The 16,082-nt window shown below is 44.4% G+C and overlaps 1 protein-coding gene across 1 annotated transcript in view; it reads right to left on the bottom strand.

The window, feature by feature from the left end:
- Window positions 1–9,149, bottom strand: part of cpne4a (copine IVa) — a gene marked incomplete at both ends in the record, with an annotated part of 274,780 nt that extends 265,631 nt beyond the window's left edge. Inside the window, one exon of the mRNA XM_079504392.1 lies at window positions 8,979–9,149. Within this exon, the coding sequence (XP_079360518.1) occupies window positions 8,979–9,149 (171 nt within the window). The remainder of the gene's footprint in view (window positions 1–8,978) is intronic.
- Window positions 9,150–16,082: the final 6,933 nt, after the last annotated feature.

The following is a 16,082-nucleotide window of genomic DNA, read 5'->3' as shown; positions in this document are numbered from 1 at the left end:
TGCCAGGAACGCCTCGCCATGAAGTTACTAATGTTGCTCTGGAGAGGGAAGTCAGGAGCTCTCTGGTGGAGCTGTTGCCACCGTGACCCGACTACGGATAAGCGGTTGAAGATGGATGGATGGATGGATGGAGAGACAAGGAGACAGACCCCCCATGTCACTGATCACTGTCAGAATATAGACCTTCTTTCCCCCACTAAAAACGTTTAGTTTGATCGAACACGACTATTACTTTTAAAGCATGTGAAAGCATAATGCTGTTAAATGTCAGGCATGATTACTGTAAGTGTAAACCTTTCTCCTGTCTGGTCTACCCCCCCCTCCATAAACACCAGCTGGTCGGTCGGTTGTGCACTGCTGCCTGCCAAATGGAGCTTGTAGGTCTGCTATTTTGGAAAAAACATGAAAATGTATCTTTGAATATATATTGTTTCAGAGCCAACGTTTTTAACTAATTTCTTTGCTTCTGGGGGGGGGGGGGGGGGGGGTCCCTGGAACAACTTATTTTGAGATGGGGGTCGGCGGCCAAATACATAATAATCTTGGGGGTCCTTCACATGAAATTGTTTGAGAACGAAACATGGGTTTTTCAGAAAACTGTCAGGATTTAGCATGCATTTGTAGAATCGTCCTCAGGTCTAAATGGGTTAAGACATCATAATGGATTTTAAATCACTAAATGGCAACGGACCTGCCTATTTATCTGAATTGCCTTTTCTTTTTTAGGTGTGTGCCCAGCAGCACCCTTAGATTAGATCCTCTGAGAAAATGAATTCTCGCGTTCCAAAAGCAGACTCAGCGTTTAGCTATTATGGAACAGCCTGCGAGACGCAGTAGTTCCATTTGGAACAGTGTTGTTTTTGGCAGATTTTTTGTTATTTTAGTCATAGTCTTTTGAATAATTTTAATTTAGTTTTAGTCACATTTTAGTAACCTGGAATGTTCTAGTGTTAGTCCAGTTTTTAGTCGACTAAATAGATTTTAGTTGCGTTGTGAGCTTGATCGGCTATTTTCAGCATGCAACCTAGCATAAAACTGGATCTCTTGTCCACTAGTCCCTCCCTAACATTTTCATTTTAGTCTAGTTTTTATTTGTTGACGAAATTGTCAGTATATTTAGTCATAGTTTTAGTCATCATAGCTTAGTTTTCATTTCGTTTCCATTTAGTTTTAGTCAGTGAAAAAAGGTAGTCGACGAACATTCTTCGTCTTAGTTTCAGTCGACAAAAACCACACTGATTTGGAGCAGCCTTGCGAGACGCAGTGGTCCCCAAACGTTTTAGGTCGAGACCTAAAAACGAGAACTTTGACGTCTCCTCGGGACCCAAACTAGCGACAATAGCAGATCTGAAACAGAAGATTCTACAAGCTCACAACGGAGTTGCAGAGCTTGTAGAATCTTCTGTTTTCGGTTTACGATGGAATATAATCAGCTTGTATACGTATTGTATACGTAATATATATAGACAAAATATATACGTAATAAATAAACCTCAAATCTCCAGATGTAAACTTTTCACAGGAGTTCCTTCCATGACTCACACGCAAAAAGAATGACCCTATTCCAAATATGCCCCATCCTGCAAGTATTGAATCCCAGCAACAGCAGCAGACAGTCCTACCGTCTCCACTGCCAACGCTGTGATTATGTGTAACCCATTCAGGCCTGACGTCGACATTTATTTTTATTTTTTTTCTAAATCATGACAATTTTCGGAAAGATTTGAGGCACATTTTAACGATTTTTCAAAAATAGCAGATCTACAAGTTCATAGCGCGCCACTCGGTGGCGCGCTATGAGCTTGTAGATCTGCTATTTTTCAATAGCTAAATTATAACAATGTTTAAAACGCTAACGCTAACGTGACATGGATGCGTTCCAGGTCTCAATGGGTTAACCCATTTAGGCCTGACGTCGACATTAATTGAAATGTCTTCAAAATCCTGACAGTTTTCTAAAAAACCTTACTGTATGTTTCTGTATCAGTTACTTTACTTTACTTTATTTGTTTATTTGGACGGGACAATGCATATTAATGGACGTCACATGGACGTAAATACACCGGATATAGCACAGTTGCTAATTTTCATCCGCAGTCCTCACGAGAAACACAAAACGGAAAACAGACAGGCAAACAGTGGAATACATTTACATAACATTGCATAGGGAACACAGCATAAAAAAGAAATACACCTAAAATAATCATGAATGGTTGCAGCTTTGTAAGGAGCGGCAATGATAATTGGTGGTGTTCAAGGACCCCAAAAATTATATGTAATATGCCTCCGCCCCTCCATCTGAAAATATGTTGTCCCAGGGACCTCCCCAGAAGCAAAGATTTGAGTTAAAATGTTCACTCTGTAATAATATATATTCAAAGATTTGAGGCACATTTTCACGATTTGTCTAAAATAACAGACCTACAAGTTCATAGCGCGGCACCTAGAGTATAACATAATGCTTTAAAACACCAAAAGGGGTTCCCGCCCGAAATGGGTTAATTATCATTGCCGCTCCTTACAACTCAAATGACACGGTAACAATGCGTTAACGAGGGGAAGGTAATGAGGGGAGGTAATTGGTAGTGTCTGTATAATCAGAGCGTCAGGGTCAGGGTCCCTGGGACGACGTCTGGGAGCGTTTAGCGATGAGGTTGTGATGGAAGGTGGAAACCTTGGTCCTCCATGTCAGAGTTCCTCAAAGTGGGTGAAAACCATGGTCTCCCTGTCAGAGTTCCTCAAAGTGGGTGAAAAACCTTGGTCTCCATGTCAGAGTTCCTCAAAGTGGGGGAAAACCATGGTCTCCCTGTCAGAGTTCCTCAAAGTGGGTGAAAAACCTTGGTCTCCATGTCAGAGTTCCTCAAAGTGGGTGAAAAACCTTGGTCTCCATGTCAGAGTGTCTCAAAGTGGGTGAAAAACCTTGGTCTCCATGTCAGAGTTCCTCAAGGTGGGTGAAAAACCTTGGTCTCCATGTCAGAGTTCCTCAAAGTGGGTGAAAAACCTTGGTCTCCCTGTCAGAGTGTCTCAAATTGGGTGAAAACCTTGGTCTCCATGTCAGGGTTCCTCAAAGTGGGTGAAAACCATGGTCTCCCTGTCAGAGTTCCTCAAAGTGGGTGAAAAACCTTGGTCTCGCTGTCAAGAGTTCCTCAAAGTGGGTGAAAAACCTTGGTCTCTCTGTCAGAGTGTCTCAAAGTGGGTGAAACACCTTGGTCTCCATGTCAGAGTGTCTCAAAGTGGGTGAGAAACCTTGGTCTCCATGTCAGAGTTCCTCAAAGTGGGTGAAAAACCTTGGTCCCTCAGCAGTTCAAATCTGATTATTTTGCGGGGCCTCAAATGGTTGAGAACCATTGCCCTAGGGGTGCCTGACGCGAGGGTCCCAGGGGTGGAATTCATCAATATCACTTAAGTTTAACCACTTAGTATTGGCTGAACTAAAGTCTGTACGTATAGGGCCCTATGTAAAATGAACCTGAGTTTCACTGTACTTGTACTTGGGTGCATTCTTTTCGCTTTGCCAAACATTCTTTCAAGGGTTTTTCACGGACATTGAGCCGATCCACAATCCCACTTGGTAACAGAGCGTTTAACTGGTCTTTGGCAGTAAGCGGTTTGTCATTGGTGGAGCTGTAACCATGTCCATACAGTGGAAGTGGGTGAAAAACCTTGGTCTCCATGTCAGAGTGTCTCAAAGTGGGTGAAAAACCTTGGTCTCCATGTCAGAGTGTCTCAAAGTGGGTGAAAAACCTTGGTCTCCCTGTCAGAGTTCCTCAAGGTGGGTGAAAAACCTTGGTCTCCATGTCAGAGTTCCTCAAAGTGGGTGAAAAACCTTGGTCTCCCTGTCAGAGTGTCTCAAATTGGGTGAAAACCTTGGTCTCCATGTCAGGGTTCCTCAAAGTGGGTGAAAACCATGGTCTCCCTGTCAGAGTTCCTCAAAGTGGGTGAAAAACCTTGGTCTCGCTGTCAAGAGTTCCTCAAAGTGGGTGAAAAACCTTGGTCTCTCTGTCAGAGTGTCTCAAAGTGGGTGAAACACCTTGGTCTCCATGTCAGAGTGTCTCAAAGTGGGTGAGAAACCTTGGTCTCCATGTCAGAGTTCCTCAAAGTGGGTGAAAAACCTTGGTCCCTCAGCAGTTCAAATCTGATTATTTTGCGGGGCCTCAAATGGTTGAGAACCATTGCCCTAGGGGTGCCTGACGCGAGGGTCCCAGGGGTGGAATTCATCAATATCACTTAAGTTTAACCACTTAGTATTGGCTGAACTAAAGTCTGTACGTATAGGGCCCTATGTAAAATGAACCTGAGTTTCACTGTACTTGTACTTGGGTGCATTCTTTTCGCTTTGCCAAACATTCTTTCAAGGGTTTTTCACGGACATTGAGCCGATCCACAATCCCACTTGGTAACAGAGCGTTTAACTGGTCTTTGGCAGTAAGCGGTTTGTCATTGGTGGAGCTGTAACCATGTCCATACAGTGGAAGTGGGTGAAAAACCTTGGTCTCCATGTCAGAGTGTCTCAAAGTGGGTGAAAAACCTTGGTCTCCATGTCAGAGTGTCTCAAAGTGGGTGAAAAACCTTGGTCTCCCTGTCAGAGTTCCTCAAGGTGGGTGAAAAACCTTGGTCTCCATGTCAGAGTTCCTCAAAGTGGGTGAAAAACCATGGTCTCCCTGTCAGAGTGTCTCAAATTGGGTGAAAACCTTGGTCTCCATGTCAGGGTTCCTCAAAGTGGGTGAAAACCATGGTCTCCCTGTCAGAGTTCCTCAAAGTTGGTGAAAAACCTTGGTCTCGCTGTCAAGAGTTCCTCAAAGTGGGTGAAAAACCTTGGTCTCTCTGTCAGAGTGTCTCAAAGTGGGTGAAACACCTTGGTCTCCATGTCAGAGTGTCTCAAAGTGGGTGAGAAACCTTGGTCTCCATGTCAGAGTTCCTCAAAGTGGGTGAAAAACCTTGGTCCCTCAGCAGTTCAAATCTGATTATTTTGCGGGGCCTCAAATGGTTGAGAACCATTGCCCTAGGGGTGCCTGACGCGAGGGTCCCAGGGGTGGAATTCATCAATATCACTTAAGTTTAACCACTTAGTATTGGCTGAACTAAAGTCTGTACGTATAGGGCCCTATGTAAAATGAACCTGAGTTTCACTGTACTTGTACTTGGGTGCATTCTTTTCGCTTTGCCAAACATTCTTTCAAGGGTTTTTCACGGACATTGAGCCGATCCACAATCCCACTTGGTAACAGAGCGTTTAACTGGTCTTTGGCAGTAAGCGGTTTGTCATTGGTGGAGCTGTAACCATGTCCATACAGTGGAAGTGGGTGAAAAACCTTGGTCTCCATGTCAGAGTGTCTCAAAGTGGGTGAAAAACCTTGGTCTCCATGTCAGAGTGTCTCAAAGTGGGTGAAAAACCTTGGTCTCCCTGTCAGAGTTCCTCAAGGTGGGTGAAAAACCTTGGTCTCCATGTCAGAGTTCCTCAAAGTGGGTGAAAAACCATGGTCTCCCTGTCAGAGTGTCTCAAATTGGGTGAAAACCTTGGTCTCCATGTCAGGGTTCCTCAAAGTGGGTGAAAACCATGGTCTCCCTGTCAGAGTTCCTCAAAGTGGGTGAAAAACCTTGGTCTCGCTGTCAAGAGTTCCTCAAAGTGGGTGAAAAACCTTGGTCTCTCTGTCAGAGTGTCTCAAAGTGGGTGAAACACCTTGGTCTCCATGTCAGAGTGTCTCAAAGTGGGTGAGAAACCTTGGTCTCCATGTCAGAGTTCCTCAAAGTGGGTGAAAAACCTTGGTCCCTCAGCAGTTCAAATCTGATTATTTTGCGGGGCCTCAAATGGTTGAGAACCATTGCCCTAGGGGTGCCTGACGCGAGGGTCCCAGGGGTGGAATTCATCAATATCACTTAAGTTTAACCACTTAGTATTGGCTGAACTAAAGTCTGTACGTATAGGGCCCTATGTAAAATGAACCTGAGTTTCACTGTACTTGTACTTGGGTGCATTCTTTTCGCTTTGCCAAACATTCTTTCAAGGGTTTTTCACGGACATTGAGCCGATCCACAATCCCACTTGGTAACAGAGCGTTTAACTGGTCTTTGGCAGTAAGCGGTTTGTCATTGGTGGAGCTGTAACCATGTCCATACAGTGGAAGTGGGTGAAAAACCTTGGTCTCCATGTCAGAGTGTCTCAAAGTGGGTGAAAAACCTTGGTCTCCATGTCAGAGTTCCTCAAAGTGGGTGAAAAACCTTGGTCCCTCAGCAGTTCAAATCTGATTATTTTGCGGGGCCTCAAATGGTTGAGAACCATTGCCCTAGGGGTGCCTGACGCGAGGGTCCCAGGGGTGGAATTCATCAATATCACTTAAGTTTAACCACTTAGTAGTGGCTGAACTTACTAAAGTCTGTACGTATAGGGCCCTATGTAAAATGAACCTGAGTTTCACTGTACTTGTACTTGGGTGCATTCTTTTCGCTTTGCCAAACATTCTTTCAAGGGTTTTTCACGGACATTGAGCCGATCCACAATCCCACTTGGTAACACAGCGTTTAACTGGTCTTTGGCAGTAAGCGGTTTGTCATTGGTGGAGCTGTAACCATGTCACACTACAGTAACGATACAGTTACATGTCTCTATACGCCACACCACAGAGCACAGCTCAACAACACAACCAACACTGAGTCACCACGACTCCTCAAACATCATCATCATCATCATCATCATCATCATCATCATCATCATCATCATCATCATTTGATTTGATTCATTACTTGCGCAAGCAGAGCGAGCAAGTACTGCGATCTGAAGGATTTAGAACAACGGTAGCCTGGGGTCCACCTATGCTTTCTATGGCATAGGCAGCTCCCGGCAGGATCCGCCGGGAGAATCTAGACGCAGTCACACAGCTGCGCGACATGAGACTAATTAATCAGAGCGAGAGAGAGAGAGAGAGAGAGGAGTGTGTGTGTGTGTGTGTGTGTGTGTGTGTGTGTGTGTGTGTGTGTGTGTGTGTGTGTGTGTGTGTGTGTGTGTGTGTGTGTGTGTGTGTGTGTGTGTGTGTGTGTTTTTTTTTTTCCAGGGAGAAAAAGAAAAGTCTGGGACCGAGTCCACTTCAATTCGGAGTGGAGTGGAAGTAAAAGTACTGGAAATTGTAAATACTCAAGTAAAGTACAAATACCTCAAAATTGTACTTAAGTACAGTACTTAAGTAAAAGTACTTAGTTACTTTCCACCACTGGACGTTGGTTCTGACCATAGAGTAATAAAAGGATAGAGACCGAACCGGAGCGCTAGCCCCGCCCCCCACTATTAATTTCAGTGGAAGTTGCTCAGTGGCGTTTTGAAGCACCCGGAAGACTGCCGGAAGTATAATTATAACTCAATGGCTCGAGCGAGCGGAAGTTTAGCCTAGCCTAGCCCCGGACCTCAACTTTGAGGTCCGGGGCTTACGCACGTGACGTCATGAACGTCCGTCCACCTCCATGAAAGTGTTGCAATTCCACATTTCGCCAGTAGGTAGTGGCATCTTCAACGTTGGATAGCCAGAGGCCTCACTCACACCTTTCGATCTAGCATACAACATTGATGCATGCTAGATGTAAGCAAGATGTAAGTGTCATGGCCGCCCCGATGCATTTCCAATGGAAGTCACATGGTTTGATACAACATTTTGGACTACAAGCTGTTATATGGCTTTCGGCTGTGTTTCGACTGCCCCCCCTCCCCCTCATACAACACAAATGCTGTGTCAAAGCATGTGACTCCCATTGGAAATACATTGCGAGCTTGCATCAGCTATACATCTCATACAACAAGCATACATGAATCTGTTGCGACCGTGTGAGTCGGCCCTTACTGGGGGCTTGGGCAGGCCCCAGTAGAATGTGTATAACAGGATGTTGGCCCGTCACAGGCACACCACTTCCTGTGGTGTGCCTGTGTTTTCATTCCCCCTATCAACAGTCTATACACATTCTGAATGGCCTTGCTGACAGATTCGGTAGCGCAGCAGCAAAGAATCTGTTCTTGAGAGATCACACTTGCGGGTGACTCTGAAACGGAAAAAAAGCCTGCATGCATGCGCGTGTCAGTGGTGCAAAGTAACTAAGTACTTTTACTTAAGTACTGTACTCAAGTACAATTTTGAGGTATTTGTACTTTGCTTGAGTATTTCCAATTTCCAGTACTTTTACTTCTACTCCACTACATCTCAGATTCAAAATGTTTACTTTTACCCCACTACAATTATTTGAAAACTTTAGTTACTAGTTACTTTGGAGATTTGGATTTGGATTAGGAGATTTGGATTTGCAGCGCGACGCATAACGCATTGTGAGCTTGTAGATCTGCTATTTTCAAAAAGATTTTTTAGTACTTTAAGTGCATTTTGATGCCGATGCTTTTGTACCTTTGCTCAAGTACATTTTCAATTCCGTTTTTTTACTTGTAACGAAGTAGTTCTAAATTGCAGTATTGGTTCTTTTACTTAAAGGGGAAAACCACCCATTTTCAACATTTTACTATGTCATTAATATACCTTAGAGCTGTTGTGTGGAAATAATAAAAAAGTCCCCCCATTCTGTGTTTCCTAGAACTGTAATTATGAAAAGAAATCATTAACATGGTGAAACACATCTTGATGACATCATCAAGATGTGTTTCACCATGTTAATGATTTTTTTCAGACCTCTAGTTCTAGTAAACACAGAATGGGGGGACTTTTTTATTATTTCAACACAACAGCTCTAAGGTATATTAATGACATAGTAAAATGTTGAAAATGAGTGGAATGCCCCTTTAAGTAAAACAATTGAGTACTTTTTCCACCACTGGTGCGTGTGTTGTTGCGGCGAACTTTGTGAAGTTGGTTCTGCACCCAGGACACAGGGGAGGACACAGGGGAGGACACAGGGGAGGACACAGGGGAGGACACAGGGGAGGACACGGGGGAGGACACACAAACAGGGGAGGACACACAAACTTTGAGACGTTGGTTCTTCTGACCCACCTCTATCCACTGGCCGTGGGACCGCATCTTGAGGAGGACACAGGGGTCGGGCTTGTTCAGGGCGTCCCGGTCGGACAGGCCCTTGCAGGTGACGCGCAGCTCCACCTTGGTGAGCCCGGGGCTGTTGAACAGACCCAGGGAGTTGGCCGCCGACTCGTAGATGTCACTCATGATGACCGGACGACGATGGACGGATGATGATGATGAGGCTCTGGGGGAAGAAGAAGAAGAAGAAGAAGAAGAAGAAGAAGAAGAAGAAGAAGGGGACAAACACGTGAATTACTACGGTATAACCCGACAGGCATTACTCTGACAAACCTACCCAAAGACCCAAACCCTATAAACCTAACCTCACAGGAAGCCACAGGTTAGTTTTAACCTGCCACAGGTTCGTTTTAACCTGCCACGCATGTCGGGAGCCTCGGGTTAGTTTTAACCTGCCACGGGTTAGTTTTAACCTGCCACGGGTTAGTTTTAACCTGCCACGGGTTAGTTTTAACCTGCCACAGGTTAGTTTCAACCTGCCACGGGTTAGTTTTAACCTGCCACAGGTTAGTTTTAACCTGCCACGGGTTAGTTTTAACCTGCCACGGGTTAGTTTTAACCTGCCACGGGTTAGTTTTAACCTGCCACGGGTTAGTTTTAACCTGCCACGGGTTCGTTTTAACCTGCCACAGGTTAGTTTTAACCTGCAGCTGCCACGGGTTAGTTTTAACCTGCCACAGGTTAGTTTTAACCTTTCACTGGTTAGTTTTAACCTGCCACAGCACAGGTTAGTTTTAACCTGCCACTGGTTAGTCTTAACCTGCCACCGCACAGGTTAGTTTTAACCTGCCACGGGTTAGTTTTAACCTGCCACAGGTTAGTTTTAACCTGCCACAGGTTAGTTTTAACCTGCCACAGGTGAGTTTTAACCTGCCACAGGTGAGTTTTAACCTGCCACGGGTTAGTTTTAACCTGCCACGGGTTAGTTTTAACCTGCCTCGGGTTAGTTTTAACCTGCCACAGGTTAGTTTTAACCTGCCACGGGTTAGTTTTAACCTGCCACAGGTTAGTTTTAACCTGCCACAGGTGAGTTTTAACCTGCCACGGGTTAGTTTTAACCTGCCTCGGGTTAGTTTTAACCTGCCACAGGTTAGTTTTAACCTGCCACAGGTTAGTTTTAACCTGCCTCGGGTTAGTTTTAACCTGCCACAGGTTAGTTTTAACCTGCCACAGGTTAGTTTTAACCTGCCACGGGTTAGTTTTAACCTGCCACAGGTTAGTTTTAACCTGCCACAGGTTAGTTTTAACCTGCCACGGGTTAGTTTTAACCTGCCACGGGTTAGTTTTAACCTGCCACGGGTTAGTTTTAACCTGCCACGGGTTAGTTTTAATCTGCCACAGGTTAGTTTTAACCTGCAGCTGCCACGGGTTAGTTTTAACCTGCCACTGGTTAGTTTTAACCTGCCACTGGTTAGTTTTAACCTGCCACAGCACAGGTTAGTTTTAACCTGCCACAGCACAGGTTGGTTTTAACCTGCAGCTGCCACGGGTTAGTTTTAACCTGCCACGGGTCAGTTGTAACCGGCCACGCATGCCGGGAGCCACTGGTGAGTTTTAACCTGCCACGCATGTCGGGAGACACGGTGTTGTCGGTCTAATGCCTGTCGGACTGTTATTATGTCATGTCGGGTGTCTGGAAAAAGATTCGAGACGTCGTTCTGTTGCTGCTGCGAATAAAAATTGGGGCATTTTAAAAGTGAGTGAGTAGCGAGCCCTCTTCTTGCTCTGCATGATTCTGAGAGGATATGCATCTTTTTTCATTTTATTTTCTTGTTTTGTTGTATAACTTAAAAGTATAGCAAAAGATTGCTGATCTACAACCTCATAATGCATGCACAGTCATCTGTCATCTCTCTCTAGTCTCTTTCTTTATTGAAGCATTGTGAATCTTCTTTGCAAATGTTTGATGACATATCATGAAAGTCTGTCTGCGATTAAGTCTGTTTGTGGGGTATATAAATATTTAACAAATGAGCAAAGAGCTTGTGAATGATTTATTCTTTTTACGCTGGCTGGTTCTCTCGTCCATTTCCTGGAGAGTAACAGTCTTGGACACATACAAGGTTTCCGACGACGATATGAAGGTGACCTCTCTCTCTCTCTCTCTCTCTCTTTCTCTCTCTCTGCTTTATATGGAAATAACAGGGAAGAATCAGAATTGTTTATTGCCATGTGTGTTCGCACAGAGGATCAGTAACTCATCTCGGAGAGGTTTGGTGCAACAATACACCGAAGAAACACGGTATATAGAAACATCTGAATTATTCACAAATATTGACTAAAAACAAAGATAACTCGCTTGAAACTACATGTGTGTGTATACATTACACTGTATGTGCACTATACACACCGTAGAAGAGGCTATAGCATAGCAGTGTGTAGGTATAGATAGATAAATGAATAAATAAAGGAATTCATATTAATAATTGAACATGTATAGAAACTTTACATGGAGGGAAGTGGTGTAGCATGTTGCTGCACATTCCACTGTGCTCTTGTAATGGAGAGTATGTGGCGTAAAGTAACTAAGTACATTTACTTAAGTACTGTACTTGAGTACATTTGTACTTTACTTGAGTATTTCCAATTTCCAGTACTTTTGCTTCCACTTCCACTTCCACTACATCTCAGGTCAAAATATTGTAATATTTTTTGCTCCACTACATTTATTTGACAGCTTTAGTTACCGCAGTTACTTTGTAGATTTGGAATGGATTATAATTACAAAACATACATTACCCATTTCAGCCCCTATAGGTTCAAGGTTCAAGGTCAAGGTTCAAGGTTGTGCTTTATTGTTACATCTTGTGTACAGGTACATAAGAGTAAAACTTATTTTTGTTTGGCTTCCTTCAGACAATGCAGCAGCAATAATATAATACGACATCAAAACAGCAAAACACAGCAAACAAAATATACATTTTGGCCATTTGAAATAGTCGATCTATACAAGCCCACAATGCGTCGCGATGTGACGCATTGCAGCGCTTTTTCATTGATGAACAAAAACATTTAAATTCTGTTTTGTATATTGGGGGGGGGGGGGGGGGTGTTGGCCTCTCCTTCTGCAACATACTCCTTTCTGTTTCGTGCATGCGTGCTGCCCTGTTTACCGAAGGCTCTAATGTAGGGAGCTCTCCGTGGTTTTGACCAGATGGATATATTTCTGTCTTCATTTCTGACAACAAGCCTCTCATTTAAAAATGTAACGCTTCTAGACTCTAGAGAGACTTTATCGTAATCATTGTAAGGTAAGCAAGCAACATTATGCCTCCCGGTTTTTATACGGAACGGAAAGGGCGGGGAGGGGGGTAAAAGCTGCCATATCTGCATGCGCGGCACCCCGAGCTCCTATTTTGAAAGAAATCCCCATTCATACAGTACTTCAAAACCCTACAGAGGCTACCCCCAGACGAGACACCATGAGGTGTTAGTCACCCAGACCACGCTGCTATCCTATTCTCTACAGAGGCTACCCCCAGACGAGTGAGGTGTTAGTCACCCAGACCACGCTGCTATCCTATTCTCTACAGAGGCTACCCCCAGACGAGTGAGGTGTTAGTCACCCAGACCACGCTGCTATCCTATTCTCTACAGAGGTTCAGGGCCGGTTCTAGGGGGGTCAGGGGTGGGCACAGCCCACCCAAACGTGCGTCCTGCCCACCCAATCAAAAGTTATGGGGATCCTTTATTTTTTTGCCTATAAAAAATATCATGAAATATCTGTACCGTTTCTGATTGGGTGGGCACTGCGCAGCATTTTTAGACCCAACAATGAACGCATACCGCAAAAGTTGTGTCTCGGTAGCGAGGCGGAGGGACCCGACGTCTAGCAAAATTAGCACAACAGAGAAGTGTTCAGAACACAACACAGGGCACACACTGAGGAGAATGAGCTGCGTCGAAAACCCCCTACACATAACCACGCCTCCAGCAACAGATCCACGAATCAGGAGTTCTACATGCTCAAACACAGACAATGAGAAAATACGTTTCAGTGATTATTTTCTAAATAAACTTTATCTCACACAATCACTCTCTCTGTGTGCTCCCGTCTGCTCACTCTGTTAGTCTGTTGGTAGCAAGAAAGAGAGCGACATGCATCCTTTCTTTAAGCCTATAAGCAAAAGCAAGCCTAGTGCTGCTTCTGCCTCTGCAGTGAGTGCAGTCCCTAGCACATCTGTTAGCACTGTTGCTAACACAGAGGCTATCGCTGCTGTTGCCTCTGCAGTGAGTGCAGTCCCTAGCCCATCTGTTAGCACTGTTGCTAACACAGAGGCTATCGCCGCAACTTTTAAGAATGCGCTAAAAATATATATAAGCAAAATGGCAACGCAACCAACATTAGCTCAGCTCTTTAAGAGAAAGGAAAGAGTTGAAGAAGATAATGTCATTAAAGACAAAGTTAGAAAAACAACCAAGACCATACAGTTGCATGACAGAGAGTGACAGATGGGGAGGAGGAGGCAGAAGTGGCAGCAGGACCAGCATCAAGCACAGGTAATAATAATAATAATAATATTATGAAATTCCTGATATTATATCAGGAATTTTATAGCACAGTATAACTGTGCAAAAAAAAGAAGTTTTCTATGCATTTCAGGGGTACTGTGGGTTTACTTTGAACCCCAAATGTTATTGGCACAGTATAAAAAAAAGCAGTTTTCTATGCATTTCAGGGGTACTGTGGGGTTTGAACCCCCAATTGTTTTATTGGCTGTGCCAAAAAAAAGCAGTTTTCTATGCATTTCAGGGGTACTGTGGGTTTACTTTGAACCCCAAATGTTATTGGCACAGTATAAAAAAAAGCAGTTTTCTATGCATTTCAGGGGTACTGTGGGGTTTGAACCCCCAATTGTTTTATTGGCTGTGCAAAAAAAAAGCAGTTTTCTATGCATTTCAGGGGTACTGTGGGGTTTGAACCCCCAATTGTTTTATTGGCTGTGCAAAAAAAAAGCAGTTTTCTATGCATTTCAGGGGTACTGTGGGGTTTGAACCCCCAAATTTTTTTTGGCCGCGCCGCTTTGCGGCGCGACCGGGGTCACCCCCCTTACAATTCTGTCTGCCCACCTGAGTGGGGCTGGCTAAATCCGGCCCTGCAGAGGTTACCCCCAGACGAGACACCATGAGGTGTTAGTCACCCAGAACACGCTGCTATCCTATTCTCTACAGAGGCTACCCCCAGACGAGACACCATGAGGTGTTAGTCCCCCAGACCAAGCTGCTATCCTATTCTCTACAGAGGCTACCCCCAGACGAGACACCATGATGTGTTAGTCACCCAGGGGTGGCAGGTAGGAGGTCTTCCTCTAGGGAAAAAACAAAAAATGTTTGTACCCCCTAATTTTTATTTTCTCCCTGTATATAGGCTGCTGGTATGAACAATAAAAAACCATCAATATAGAAATCCCGGCGTGATTGTGTTTAAACAACTGGTGGATGGAAATGACGCTCGCACGCCGATTCTACTTGTAGCATCGGCCACAAAACGGGAATGCTTTGCCGAAAGAAGAAAGAAAGAAAGAAAAGAATCCACCAAATATATTCTTGATTATTCAATTAATCGACAGCAGCACGATTACGCTACGTTTTCAGTTAATTGCAGAGCCCTAACGAACATCAGCACCAAAACAAATGAACGAATTACACATCAAGCACACCCACGCAGACGGTTAGCCGTGTGCGTGTGCGTGTGCGTGTGTGTGTGTGTGTGTGTGTGTGTGTGTGTGTGTGTGTGTGTGTGTGTGTGTGTGTGTGTGTGTGTGGAACGGAAAGCGAGGAAGGTGACATTCAGCCCAGGGAATAAGGGATCGGAGAACGTATTTTAAATCAAAGAGATTCTTGGCTTGTGTAAAGAATAAGATAGATGACAAAGTTACATAAGGAGAGTTTGTGTTACACGTTCTCCTCCTTCCTCACAGGAACTATTTCAGTTCAGTATTATTAACGTCACAAACTACACTTGATATACTTGTGTTGGGAGAAGACGGTACATAGGAGCAGTGACACCTGGTGGACAGGTAGGCTAGTACAGGTAGAAGGTGACTGACCTCTGGGCTACGTCTCTACTCTTTGCATTTTCTAGAGAATTCCGAAGAATTCCGAAGAAAAAAATCTGTCTGGAAATAAATCCACATATAAGGAGAGAGCAAGAGCGCTCACTCTGAGAGAGAGAGAGAGAGAGAGAGAGAGAGAGAGAGAGAGAGAGAGAGAGAGAGAGAGAGAGAGAGAGAGAGATACATATGAGAGAGAGAGAGAGAGAGAGAGAGAGAGAGAGAGAGAGAGAGAGAGAGAGAGAGAGAGAGAGATACATATGAGAGAGAGAGAGAGAGAGAGAGAGAGAGAGAGAGAGAGAGAGAGAGAGAGAGAGAGAGAGAGAGAGAGAGAGAGATTTTAAAACCAAGTATACAATAATAATGAAGCTAGTCTTGATGGCAACAAAACAGTCCATGACGGAGTTTGGTGACCAGATGAATTGAAGGAGCTTCATCTTCGTAGTCATCATCATTGATGCTCTCACCACCAGGGGCAGTATTATGCGTGTCTTAAGTACCAGGTCTTATGACTTAACTTAAGACCTGGAGGTGTGGTCAATGCTGTTTGGCCACTCAGAATAGCCAAATGGCATTGATCACGCCTCCAGGTCTTAAGTTAAGTAATAAGACCTGGTACTTAAGACACGCATAATACTGCCCCAGATGTCTGGGCCTGGCTGACCTTCTTCATCTGTTCCACATGCACACCATGCTGAGACCTGCAGGAACAGTGCAACATGCCATGGATCCCCATAGCAAGCCAAATTACGTCATGATGACGTGATGATGATGACGTCCTCCGGTGACTCGGGTGAAAGAAGAGCCTGGTCACAACGTAAGGCAGAGAAGCTATCGGGCGGATGTATCCTCCGGAACATCAGTCAGATGTATTTCCCCCGGATACGATATTTTCCCGACCAATCACAACACTTGTTTCATTCGCGGAGAATGTAAACTGATTTGTAAAGCATCAACGTCATTTCCTTGGGCAATACTTCCGCTAAAATCCCGCAACTTCCGCTGA

This window comes from Electrona antarctica (genome assembly GCF_951216825.1).
Source record: "Electrona antarctica genome assembly, chromosome: 6".
Classification (NCBI taxonomy): Eukaryota; Metazoa; Chordata; class Actinopteri; order Myctophiformes; family Myctophidae; genus Electrona; species Electrona antarctica.
This window is presented reverse-complemented; position numbering and strand designations above follow the sequence as displayed.